The sequence below is a fragment of the Phoenix dactylifera genome, chromosome 13, assembly GCF_051530095.1.
Source record: "Phoenix dactylifera cultivar Ajwa chromosome 13, Ajwa_hap1_PhDact_Kaust_v1.1, whole genome shotgun sequence".
NCBI lineage: Eukaryota > Viridiplantae > Streptophyta > Magnoliopsida > Arecales > Arecaceae > Phoenix > Phoenix dactylifera.
Window position 1 is genome coordinate 20,922,713 of NC_143202.1, and position 13,323 is coordinate 20,936,035.

At 35.4% G+C, this 13,323-nt stretch overlaps 1 protein-coding gene across 1 annotated transcript; it reads left to right on the forward strand.

Moving 5' to 3' along the window:
- The first annotated feature begins 211 nt into the window (after positions 1 to 211).
- Positions 212 to 5,252, forward strand: LOC103706421 (11-beta-hydroxysteroid dehydrogenase A-like). Its single transcript, XM_039130950.3, has 6 exons — positions 212 to 430; positions 3,223 to 3,415; positions 3,495 to 3,580; positions 4,080 to 4,211; positions 4,299 to 4,463; positions 4,575 to 5,252. Exons 1-6 carry the CDS (start codon positions 245 to 247, stop codon positions 4,860 to 4,862), a joined length of 1,050 nt encoding a protein of 349 aa, XP_038986878.3. The 5' UTR covers positions 212 to 244; the 3' UTR covers positions 4,863 to 5,252.
- The last annotated feature ends 8,071 nt before the right edge of the window (positions 5,253 to 13,323 follow it).

Below are 13,323 nucleotides of genomic sequence, written 5' to 3' on the forward strand. Positions count from 1 at the left end.
GAACGTGATTCATGCTTTCGCGCAAAAGATACAACCCGAACCACCCCTCCGGATTTGCCTCAGAGCCCTCATAGATGCGTCTCGTTCGAGCCGTACCCCTGTCGCTTGTTGAACGGTATTGATTACCGGGCGGTGCTCGAACAGCGGATGTCTTTAAAAATAAGCTTCCACCAGCCATGCAATGCCATTGACACAACGAGAGCACCACGGCAAGCCTCCATAGCTTCTCTCTCTCACTCTTTCTATGGATTTCTTCAATGGCTTTCTTAGTGTTGTGATGCATTTGGCCATTGCTATATTCCTTTTAGCCTACTTACCAGTTAGGTTGGTGTGGAGAGTTGTTCGATGGATGCTTGTGAGGCCTTTCTCGGAGGAGGACATGAACGGAAAAGTTGTTCTCATCACCGGAGCATCCTCCGGCATTGGTGAGGTGAGTTGCACTGGGCACCTTGATTAAGTTCATTGTAACCACAAGGGTACTACAAATGGTGAGAGGTGACCCCTATACTTCAAAGTCCATTTGTTCTTTAAAAATTCCTTATATCTATATCAGAAAAAACTGCCTACAACTGTCCCATTTATCAGCAAGTCTGGGCAAACATTTTATTAAACGGCCTCTCAAGCCCATATCTGCTTCATCTAATGGAGGTTCCCCTTTGTTTTTCTTTGTTGGTAAGCCGTAAGCCTAGATTTGGTTCTTTGGCACAATATTTCTTCTCCAAATATTGAGACTAATGTGGGGCCAAAACATGTTTTGTCATCTGATCTTTTCCGACCATGGAAAAAGCATCAATTTAATTGTATTTTATTCTTCAAATGAAACTGGTTTTCTTCCCTTTTTTTTTTTGGGTACATAAAACTGGTTTTCCTCCTTGTTGCTTAAGGAACATGCCAGACAAACTAGTAATAGACAATGTTGCATTAGTTGCATAGATGATAACCAATAAATAACATGTACGAACGGTTAACTTCAAGAAAGAGACTTCCGTGCTTAATAATAACTCATTAATACAAGAAATTATTGGGCTGACATGATATACTAACTGAGCAGATCGGGTCAACAATATTCTTCCACATCTTGTTGATCCTTCCGTCAAATAAAATAAAAGAAAAAGATCATGATGGCAGTCAGGGCCCTATCTTGTGGGAAATTATTGGTTGGATTAAATGTGCTAGCTCAGCGATGAATTAGTCCAACTAGAAAGCAATGCGAGCTGGTCCAACAAAAAAGCAACACGAAAAAAAGAGAAGCTCTATGGTCTTTATGAGTAATTTAGAAGAGAGAGAAAAAGTGCGAGTAGTAGAGAGAGGTTGTCTCCTCCTCCTCCATCTCTTCTCGCTTATTTCCTCTCTTTCTCTCTTCCCTCTTCTACTCCTCTCTTTTTCTTGGATGGGTGTATAGAATGTCGAGCCTTTTTTCTCTCTTTGATCCAAAAGGATTATCAGATTCAATGTAGACCATTTTGACCATTACAAGTATTTATAAGAATTACCAAACTCGATGTGTACTTTAGCCAATACGAGTATCCAAAAAAATTACTAAACTCGATATGGATCACTTTATTTGTTCTCATTACTGATTTGGACCTAGCCGGTGTCTACGACCTTAAGGGATGATGGCTCTCCTTCCTCCCCCCTCACCCCAACCTTTTATTTGCTGGAAAGCATAGTTGACGTGGTGAGATATTATTGGCTTGGTCTACCATTGAACTGGTAAATTGGGTCTACCCAATAATTTCTCCATCAGCATGAGTCTGGCGAAAAAAAATAGTAACATACATGAGAGAGAGAGATTGATTTTACATACAAGTTTACTTTCATATGCTCTAATTTTCTAATTAGGTGTTCGTATTAACATACTTACAAGTTTTCTTTTATATGTTCTAAATTTCAGAATAGGTGTTCTAATATTGCAACTATTGTTGTACAAGTAGCTGTTTGATAGGAATATAAGACCTAGAATAGAGTCTTAAACCAGTCAAACAATATTTGAAACCCGAATATAACTATAACTATTCTATTACTATCACTATAACTATTATTTGATAGGAATAGGGTCTTATCTTCATTTTTATTACTATAACTATTCTATGTTTACCCTGAAATTGTCTTGTATGCATTCTTTATTCTTTATATCAACTTTTTACACTTGTTTAGGTTGTACCATTTACTTTAATTTTATATTATCGATTATAATATCTGAATATCATAATACAGCATGATAATCCATATAATGATTAAATAGAGTGTTACTAATATGCAAGAAATATCTTAATATTTTACAATTTTTAATATCTAATTTAACATTGTATCTTTCACATAATATTATATTAAAATTTTACTATACAAATAAAAAAATATTGTACTCATAACGTAACATAATATAGATAATACAAATAATAATTGCATATATCTTAGTACATGATCCAGTATGTGCTTAATAATAAATAGACATTTACACTTATGACAACGTATACTAACATATTTTCTAACTATCATTCATATTTTCTGTAATATATATACTATATTATTTTGCAAATATTAATTATCATATTATACTAAAATATTCATATAATGTGATTGAAAATACAAATTAAAAAAAAACATATGAGCACATGATATTATAAATGGAAAGTGTTATTATTACAACAAATTGCTATACCAACATTTCAATAATTTTTTACCTACATAATAAGATTATACCACATTGTGTTGTATATGATAATAAACTTCTATCTCATACTGATTACAACAATTCTCCAATATTGATATTATAAGACGAAATGTGCTATAAGAGGCTAAGAGCAATTTTGCCGTTTCAATATATAACATTGGGTGATGTATTCGGCTTTTTCAGCTTATTCGAAAAACAAACCTAACCTTAACCGCATCTCAAACTACTATTTTTGGGTATAAGTTTTCGACAGCGCATAAAAATCTAATATAAGCATGGCAAAAAGATTTCAGCAAGGTGTTTTCCAATTATATACACAGAAGAGCCTTAAAGAACAGACAAAGAAAGGAATTCGTAGATATAAAAGAAAGCATGCCACCTTCACGCAGGCAAACTTGAGGTCATACCAAAGTTTTCAACCTAAAACACGAAGCATCCTCCTAATCTGTTCATTGAGGTGCTCTTCAGTTTCCATGCCCAGATGCACCAATTTGTGCATTTGAGCCTTAAAAAAGTTCTCACTAAGCTTTCTTCGATGATGTTGCCAGCAAGTTGCTTACCAATATGCTACGAGAGGGGCATCTCTGGTTCTCGTTGCAAGAAGAGAGCATGCTCTCAAATCGGTAGCTAAGACTGCGAATAAGCTTGGGGCGCCGGAGGTTCTACTGAAACCTGCTGACATCTCCATCCCCGATGAATCAAAACGGATCATTGAAGAGACTATTGCTCACTTTGGCCAATGTAGTCGATCTCTAATACATTAATTCTCCAAATCTCCTTGGGGAGTTGAACTGATGAGAGTAAAACTTCTGTGTTGCAGTGAATCACCTCGTTGTCAATGCTGGGATTTGGTGTAGCTGCCTCGTTGAAGATATCACCAACATATCTGCCTTCACGCAAGTGATGGTATAGCATGAAACAGAACTCTTATTCTAAAACTTGGGCTATATCGTATGTTTAATTGAAATTTATCACTAAATATTTCATTTAATTCAACTCTTAAGAATATGATTGCTAAAACATACAATTTTTTCTAGCGTATATCATTACATTAATTTGTTTCGTTTGTTAAACTAAAGCGATTAGCTTAGATAAAATTTTGACTCATAATGAAATGGGAAGTATGAATTGCACGTCTTACTAGTTTTTTTCTTCCTTCCAGTGTCCTTGTCATTATTTTCGTCATCTCATAATTTTGAAGAACCTCAAAATGACAGTCAATGTCATAAATTCAAGGTTTAGAAGGATGAGTTATCTAGCAAGAAATAAATGTTATCCGTAATTTCCTTGAGACAGTATAAATAAATGTTATCTGTACAGTTTAATCACCAAAATTCTAATACAATTTAAGAATAAAATAGTTGTCAAAGTATTGATCACTATTAACCACAAGATATTCTTTCAGGATGTAAACTTTTGGGGCTCAGTATATCCAACTTATTATGCAATTCCGCACCTCAAGACAAGCCATGGAAACATCATCGTGACAGCATCAGTGGCTGGCCATGTTCCTACCGCAAGAATGGGCATCTACAATGTAATGGAAAGACAGACAAAATAATAATTTAGCACACGAAACGCTTTTTGTTTTGGTTAATATATAGAATCCATGGATGTTTTTCAGGCAAGCAAGGCAGCAGTGATCAGGTTCTATGAGACATTGCGATCGGAGCTCGGCTCAGAGATCCGGATCACCATCATAACTCCAGGCTATGTTGAATCAGAACTCACCAAAGGCAAAGTTGTCAAGAAAGACGGTGAAGTAGGCATCGACGAGGAAGCTAGAGATGTATGTTGTCAATCTCTAAACCATAATTTGATAGTTATTCTACAACACAAACATGCATTAAAGGAGTGCAATCTGTGCTGCGAACTAAACCGATGTGTGATCAAATTACAGATCCAGCTTGGACCGCTTCCTGTCGGCCGCACAGAGAGGTGCGCCGAGATCATTGTTGATAGTGCATGCAACGGTGATGAGTACGTGACCTGGCCCTCCTGGTTCAAGCCATTCTATGCGGTCATGTCCTTTGCTCCCGAGGTCGTGAACTGGTTCTCCCGTACGTTCTATGTTGCTAAGCCAGGCGCCACTTCGACCGAGACCCTGAGCAAGAGGATCTTAGAGGCATCAGGAGCCCATAAATTTTTCTATCCAGCTTCAATTCGATCGCCTGTCATTAAAATATAGATATGAATGAAGGTAGTTCTAATGCCACTGTCAAGAACTGAAACCATGGTGGTTATGGATGTCTTTCTTATAACATCAGATGGAAGTGGGAATCATTTATGTAGTATTTTTCTGTGATTAAGGTAGACGTATGATTTCACTCTTAAGAAACAAAAAAAGTGTAAGTATGTAAACATGTGATGTGAGGGGATAAAAGGGCATTCAAACAACATGCCATATTTGCTAGCTATAGCTACAGAATCTCAGTAAAGAAACCTTACAGATCACCCTTCGCAAACAAAATCGAGTACTGTAATCTGATGATAAAATTTAATTAGAAGTTCTTTCACATTGGAAGCATGCCTCTGTTAATTTGTAATTTTCTAGAATGTGCAGAAGATATTTTTGGCTGAATGTTCTCTTGTTTGAATGACTCTTTGTATTTCCTAGACTTTGGAACTTGTTGAACCAGCTGGAATGATGTTCTAGAGTTGTCCTTATCTACTATATATAAGTAGTTCATTGTAGCCTCTTGTGAAAGTGAAAAAGCCATAGAATTTTACAAATGCAGCAGCTCTAATGTATTTGAATCATTGTAATCAGCCCCCAATTTGAATGAAAACATTCTGCAGAAAAAAAAATTTATTCTACTAGTGTTCTGTTTATCTTCACAACTATCAATTCCTTTTCTCCCACTTTGCTTTCGTTGCCTCCAACAAATTTGGTATTAGAGCCATCTTTCATAATAGCTTCAGCAAATTGCAATACTCTTTTAACATATTCTTTAAGTTAAGCTTTTATTTTTGATGGAGAGCATTATGACTATTGGAGCTCTCAAATGGAGATGATTTTCATCTCGCAAGATTTGTGGGATGTGGTGGAACACGGATATGAAGAACCGCCTCAATCATAGACCACTTCATCTTCTGTGGAAGCTAAAGGAAAAGAATACAAGGAGAATGTGAAGAGAAATGCTACAATCTTGAGGATAATTCAAAAAGGTGTAAGCAAATCCATCTATCCTCGAATTTTTGGCATTAAGAAGGCAAAAGATTTATGGGAGACCTTGAAAAAGGAATTTCAAGGGTCGGAAAAAGTAATTTCAACAATTTGACAATGAAAGATAGTGAACTTGTTAGAGATTTTTTCTCTAGGGCTGCTGAAATTATTAACCAAATAAAGAGTTGTGGTGATATTGTCCCTGAGAAGAAATTTGTTGAAAAAAATCTTGCCACAGAAATTTGAACATGTAGTTGTTGTGATTGAAGAGACTAAAGATCTCTCTAAGCTTACAATGTATGAATTGATGGGTTCTTTTGAGGCACATGAGCAAAGAGTCTGCCGGTATACCAGTCAACTGTCGGAGCAAGCTTTTCAAAGCAAGATCAAATTGTCAGAACATAAGGCATCAAGAATGGAGCAAGAATAGAGAGGGGGTTCATTCCAAAGAAAGGAATCTTATAACAAAGCATGCAGAGGTCAAAATCAAAGTAGAGGTAGAGGAAGAGGAAGAAGAGAATTTTTGTAGCAACAAAGATCAGATAATTTTGATTCTTATTGCTCTATTTGCAAGAAGTCTGGCCATGATTCTAAGGATTGTCACTTTAAATGCACTAGATGTAAAAATCCTAACCATTCTGAAAGAAATTGCTGGTATAAAAATAAGGGGGAAAGCTTTGGAGATAAAAATGCAGCTAACTTATCAAAAAAAAATGATGATAAGTTATTTTACATTTGTAGGAATGTTGGTTATGAGAAAGAAGACTTGTGATACTTAAATAGTGGTTGTAGCAATCACATAACGGGAGACCGGCAGGCCTTTGAAGAGCTTGATGAAAAATTTATTTCTTAAGTGGAGCTTGGTGACAGCAAGAAGGAGAAAATTGAAGGAAAGGGAGTCCTTGCAGTCCACACCAAAGAAGGTAACAAAAATTATATTCATCATGTCTTTTATTCTCCTGGTATTACTCAAAATTTTCTTAGTGTTGGACAAATGATGAGGAAAGCTTATAAAGTAATTTTTGATGATGATCACAGTGAATTCATTGATAAGAAAATCAATCAAAAGATGGTTGTAGTAAAGATGAGCTCGAATATCATTTTTCATCTCAATATGAAATCAATTTAGAATGTTGTTTTTAAAACTAAGAATATTGGTGACTCCTATCTTTGGCATTTGAGATATGGCCATTTGAATCACATGGGTTTGCAATTGTTAAAAGAAAAGAACATGGTGATTGGACTTTCTCTAATTAAAAGGAAAGATAGAGTTTGTGAACACTGCATAGACTTTCTTTTCCCAAGACAACTTGGAGAGCTCGTGCACCTCTTGAACTTGTACATGCTGATATTTGTGGGCCAACTTGAACTCCATCTTTGAGTAATAAATGATATTTCTTACTCTTTGTTGATGATTTGAAATTTATTTTCTTGATAAAAAATTAGATGCTTTCTCTACTTTTTTGAATTTCAAAGCTTTTGTAGAAAGAGAAAGTGGCTATCAAATAAAGAAACTCAAAACTGATCGCAGAGGAGAGTTTATTTACAAGTCATTTCTTGATTATTGCAAAGAAAAAGAAATTCAAAGACAACTCACTATCAAGCGCACTCCTCAATAGAATAGCGTGGCAGAAAGAAAGAATCAAACAATTGTAGAGATAGCTCGAAGCATGTTAAAAGGGAAGGAGCTTTCCAACAAATTTTGGGCTGAAGCTGTCAACACATCAGCTTATATTCTCAATCGCTCTCCAACTAAAGCCGTTTGCAACATGAGTCCCTTTGAAGCTTGTTATAACCGTAAACCGGTAATGAATCAATTTAAAATCTGTGGTTGCATAGTTTATGCCTTCATTTTCTCTCAAGGTAAAGACAAGTTTGACAAAAAAGGTGAAAAATATATTTTCATTGGCCATAGCAATGAATCTAAAGGCTATCGGTTTTACAATCCAAAGACAAACCAACTTGTGCTATCAAGGGATGTTATATTTAACAAAATGGCAGCATGGAAATGGGAGGGTGAATTCACAAAAGCTATTGCAACATTTGAATTTCTTGAGCCAGTTGCAACTCAAGAAGAAGTTCATGCTCAAGCATTCGAACCCTCTCGCCATGAAGCTGATACAACTAGAAGCATGCCTCAAAGTGATGATTCAAATTCAGAAACTCCTGCAAGAAAGTATCGAACAATAAGTGATATTATGCTCTTTTTTACTTGTGAACCTCGATGTTTTGAAGAAGCTGCAAGAGAGGAAGTCTGGAGAAAAGCAATGAATCAAGAAATGGAAAGCATCAAAAAAAGAAATCGTACTTGGGAGCTTGTGGATGTTTCAAAAGGAAAAGAGGTGATTGGTTTGAAATGGGTTTACAAAACTAAGTATAATGAAGATGGTAGCATACAAAAACATAAAGCTCGACTTGTATCAAAAGGCTATTCACAACAGTCTGTGGTAGACTTCAATGAAATATTCGCTCCAGTGGCACAAATGGAAACTGTATGAACTGTTCTTGCTTTACCAACCCAATTGGAATTACAAGTATCTCAGCTCGATGTTAAATCAACATTTCTTAATGGTGAACTAGAAGAAGTCTATATCGAGCAACCACAAGGCTACATGGTGAAAGAAAAAGAAGAAAAAGTATACCTGCTTTGCAAAGCTCTTTTCGAGTTAAAGCAAGGTCTAAGAGCATGGAATAGTAAAATTGATTCCTATTTTCATCAAAGTGGATTTAAAAAAAGTCAATCTGAGCCATCACTTTATGTGAAGAAAATAGGAGTAGCAGATTTTTTGGTTGTTTGTCTCTATGTTGATAATCTAATCTATATGGTACCGATGCTAAAATGATTAAAACATTCAAGGATGCAATGTTGAAAGAGTATGAGATCACAGATTTGGGGCTGATGAAATATTTTCTTAGAGTTCAAGTGAAACAATCAAAAGGGGGAATTTTTATCTCTTAAGAAAGATATATTGCAGATTTGCTCAAACAGTTTAATATGACATGTTGCAAACTAGTGGCAACATTTATGCTCTCAATGAAAAATTGCAGCAAAATGATGGGGCAGAGAAGGGCGATCGAAAAGTTTATTGAAGTCTTGTCGGTTCCTTGATGTATCTCTCAAACACAAGGCTAGACATACTACATTCTATAAGTCTAATTTTCAGATTTATGAAACAACCAAGCAAGCTCCATTTTGCCGCAGCAAATAGAATTTTATGCTATTTACAAGGCACTAAAGAGTTTGGGATCAAGTATGTAAAGGAAGAAGATAGGAAACTGGTTTGTTTTACTGATAGTGATTGGGTAGAAAGTCTTGATGATCGAAAAAGCACATCGGGCTATATTTTTTGCTTGGGATCAAATGTGATCTCATGGAGTTCAAGGAAGCAAAGTTATGTTGCATTATCATCAGCTGAAGCTAAGTACATAGCAGCAAATGAAGCCGCTCGTGAAGCTATTTGGATAAGGCAAATTCTTACTGATTGCAGCAAAAAGTTCCAGAACCAACAGCCATCTTCTATGACAATATGTCAGCTATTGCTATGACTAAAATCCAGTTTTTCATGCAAGATCAAAGTATATTGAGTTGCGCCATCATTTCATAAGGGATATGGTAAGAAAGAAGGAGATTTACTTAGAGTTCATCAACACCAATTATCAACCTGCAGATGTTCTCACCAAAGCTATATCTTTTGAGAAGTTTGAGCAGTTCAAGAAGTCTTTGAAAATTACAAATTAAGAGGGGGTGTTAAGAAGTAATTTGTATTTTTCTAGAATGAGCAAAAGATATTTTTGACTGAATGTTCTCTAGTTTGAATGACTCTTTGTATTTTCTAGACTTTGGAACTTGTTGAACCAACTGGAATGATGTTCTGGAGTTATCCTTATTTACTATAAATAAGTAGTTTATCGTAGCGACGTGTGGAAGTGAAAAAGGCCCCATTTCAAATAAAAACATACTGTAGAAAATTCATTCTACTAATGTTCTGTTTATCTTAACAACTATCAAGTCCTTTTCATCCCACTTTGCTTTTGTTGCCTCCAACAGCCAAGGGCCCAGCCTAGCTGTTTAGAGCACTGTAGGTCGCTGAGCTGCAACAATTCTCTGATTCAGGAGAAGGCGATGCCTAGAGATGAACCCCTCCCTAAAATTGTCCTTGTTAGGTTACTTTGATTGAAGCCTGGTTTGATTGATTTGGAGGTGGCATTTTGGGTACCATTCCTTCGATTATTGCTTGGACATTATTAATTTGGAGGTCTAATAGGAGCATGAAGATAGGAAGCGGATGTTCATTTCAACTTTTGTTTGCTTAAACATTACTAAACGATATAATTTTGCTTATTTAATGGATAAGATAGAGCTTTTTCTAGAAAAAAAATTGAGAAGCAATTCAGAACTTCGAAGCAATTTATAATTCTATGATGCAATATTTTGATCTTTTCTATTTGTAAGATGTGCCATCTATAAGTTAGACATGTACATTTCTTTATTGATTAATACACTTTTGTTAGACATAAAAGGAAACTTTGGATAGCATTGTTGCTTGCTTCGTGTTCTCTCTTGTTAAATTGGAGTAAGGAATACCTGCACAATTGACAATTTACTCCAAGGACACAAAAAAAAAAACCAAAGTTTTTAAATTTGTTGAATATTAAAAAAAATTCTTGTGTCATAATGGTGTGACTGTTATTGTTTTGCTCCATGTAAATTACAGGATAGGGATGAGGCAATATGTTCTTGTAATGACTAACGGGGAAGAGATGTTTGAGCTTCATAATTATTCTTCTCGGATGAACACATTTTTTCTTACTTTTATCCCCTATTTTTTGTATCATCTGAAATGATAATCTCATAAATAGTTAGCCAACTGAAATCGTAGAGTACTGGGGAAGATGGTCATAGTTTGATACTTTTCATGGGTAGTAATCATAACGATGCACTTCGGGATTTATGTTGTGTTGCCCTTTCGTAAAAGTTAGTCTTTGCCTTTAGATTGCTTTTATTCAAAGGCCATTAAAAAAATTATTTATAATACAATACAAGGAGAGCTAGATCTCTCTGAGTTAATTACAACTTAGATAATAGGCCATTAACCATAATAATACTATCTCAAGCACAAAGCTCTTTTGCACGTATTTTTCAGTTTTTGTATTCAGGTCATATTCAAAACTATCATGGCTTCATTTTAGCTTTTTGTCATAACTTTATTGCCATCAGAAGTGCTCAGTTATCCGTTTGATAATCATTTCATATTCTTGTTATAGTTCTTGGAAAGTGTTATTTTTCTTTTAACGTAATTGTGCGATTGTTTCTTTTCATCAATCGGGTATGACTTCATTACCTATTCTTTAGTTTTTGTACATACATGTCCAGGTTATTGCCATGTTAAGATAGGACTATCACCAAGAAAGCAGCAATAACCTGTAACAGAACGGCGAGTAGAACAAATTATCCAATCAACATCACAATAAGCACTAAGATGAAAGTTGTTCGATGCAAGCATGAGGATACCCAAGCCAGGGCGTGATTTGAGGTATCTTAAGACTCGAAGAACAGCATCCATATGGGGTTGGCGTGGTGCCTACATAAATTGACTAAGAAGATTGACAACAAAGGTAATGTCTAGACGATTGATTTTGAGATAGATTAAACAACCTATCAAGCATCTGTATGGTCCAGGATCATGCGGTTTGCCAACATTAGGTGATAGGTTCAAATTTTACTCCATCAGGGTGTGTGCTGGTTTAGCACCTAGAACACCTGCATCTTCAAAAATATCTAAAGCATATTTCTGTTGAGAGAGAAAAATATCTTTATTGGAGCGTGCAACTTTAATACCCAATAAGTATTTAAGTGTGCTAAGATCTTTAATTCGAAATTAATCTTGGAAAAAAGATTTAGTAAAAGCAATGAAAGAAGGATCACTGCCAGTAATGAGTATATCATCAATATAAACAAGCACAATGGCAATGTTGGTCTTGCATTTGAGGATAAAGAGTGAATAATCGGTAACTGATTGAGTGAAACCAACCTAAAGTAGTGCAGTGGAGAATTTTGAAAAGTAGTTATGAGAGTTTTATTTAAGATCATATAAGGATTTGTTGAGGCGACAGACTAATTGTTCCCCTTTCTTCCTCTTTCGAGAAAAATCTAGTGGCAGTTGCATGTGAACTTCATATAAATCACCATGGAGGAAGGCATTATTGACATCAAGCTAGTATAGATGCAATTGTTTGGCGGCTACAATTGTAATAAGACAATGAACTATGACCAATTTGGCAACATAAGCAAATATTTTATGGTAATCTAGGCCTTTAGCTTGGGTGTAACCTTTAGCAACAAGCCTTGCTTGATACCATTCAATACTACTATCGAACTTGTATTTGATCTTATATACCCATTTGCATCTGATAACATGTTTGTTTGGTGGAAGTGGCATCATGATCCAAGTGTGATTAAGCTCTAAGGCCTTAAATTCATCGGCCATAACATCACACTAGGAAACATATTTCATTGCTGAGGAAAAGGGCTAGAAGCTAGAAAAACACGGTGAGAGCTAGAGAATTTATCAAAGAAAAGATAATTTTAGAGTGGATACTTAGTACCTGTCACGAGCTTGTTTTGGTATGAGCAAGAAAAGGATGAAACCTGAAAGCACCAAAAATCTTGAAGCCATTGGGGAGGATGTCATATCCTTGTGGAGCATCTTGGAGGTGGATCGACGAATGTTTCAGAAAGATCAATTGGTTCAATGGAATCTGGATTAGAAGTGGAAGAAGTAGAGAGGATGGGTTCATCACCATTATCAATAATGTGAGGAAGAATTGGTGATTGGGAAGAAGGGGCAATGTGAGAATGAAAAAATTGATTCACGAAACCCAACATCCCTACTAGTGAATATTTTTTTCTCAAGTTGGTCATACACGCAGTAGCTTTTTTGGTTATAGAGATATTCTACAAAAATGCACTTGCATGCACAGGGTCTAAATTTATTTTTGGCTTGGATATGAGCAAAACAAAGATATCTGAAGGTATGTAAATAGTGGTAAAAGAGTTTTTTTATCGAAAAGCATTTTATGAGGAGATTTACCACCTAAAATAGGAGAAGAAAGTCAGTTAATAAGATAAGAAGCAGTTAAAACACACTCACCCCAAAATTAGATTGGTAAGTTGGCTTAAAAATATAGTGCTCAGGCTACTTCAAGGAGGTGTCTATGTTTTCACTCAACTACACTATTTTGCCGTGGCATGCCAACACAAGATGTTTGATAAATAATTTCTAAAGAATCAAGATAAGTTTGCAATTGATGATCCATGAATTTCATTCCAATGTCACTTCTAATCATTTTAATTTACGAGAAAATTGGTTGTTTATGAGAGCAATAAATTTCGTAAGCAAATAAAATATTTCATATTTGAATCGCATGAAAAAAATCCATGTGCAACATGAAAAGTGATCCACAATTGTTAAAAAATAACGTA

Coding starts and splice junctions, on each gene's coding strand:
- LOC103706421 (XM_039130950.3), top strand. CDS start 245: ATGGATTTCTTCAATGGCTTTCTTAGTGTTGTGATGCATTTGGCCATT. Junction 4,212..4,298: donor CAAGAATGGGCATCTACAAT/GTAATGGAAAGA, acceptor GATGTTTTTCAG/GCAAGCAAGGCAGCAGTGAT. Junction 4,464..4,574: donor TCGACGAGGAAGCTAGAGAT/GTATGTTGTCAA, acceptor ATCAAATTACAG/ATCCAGCTTGGACCGCTTCC.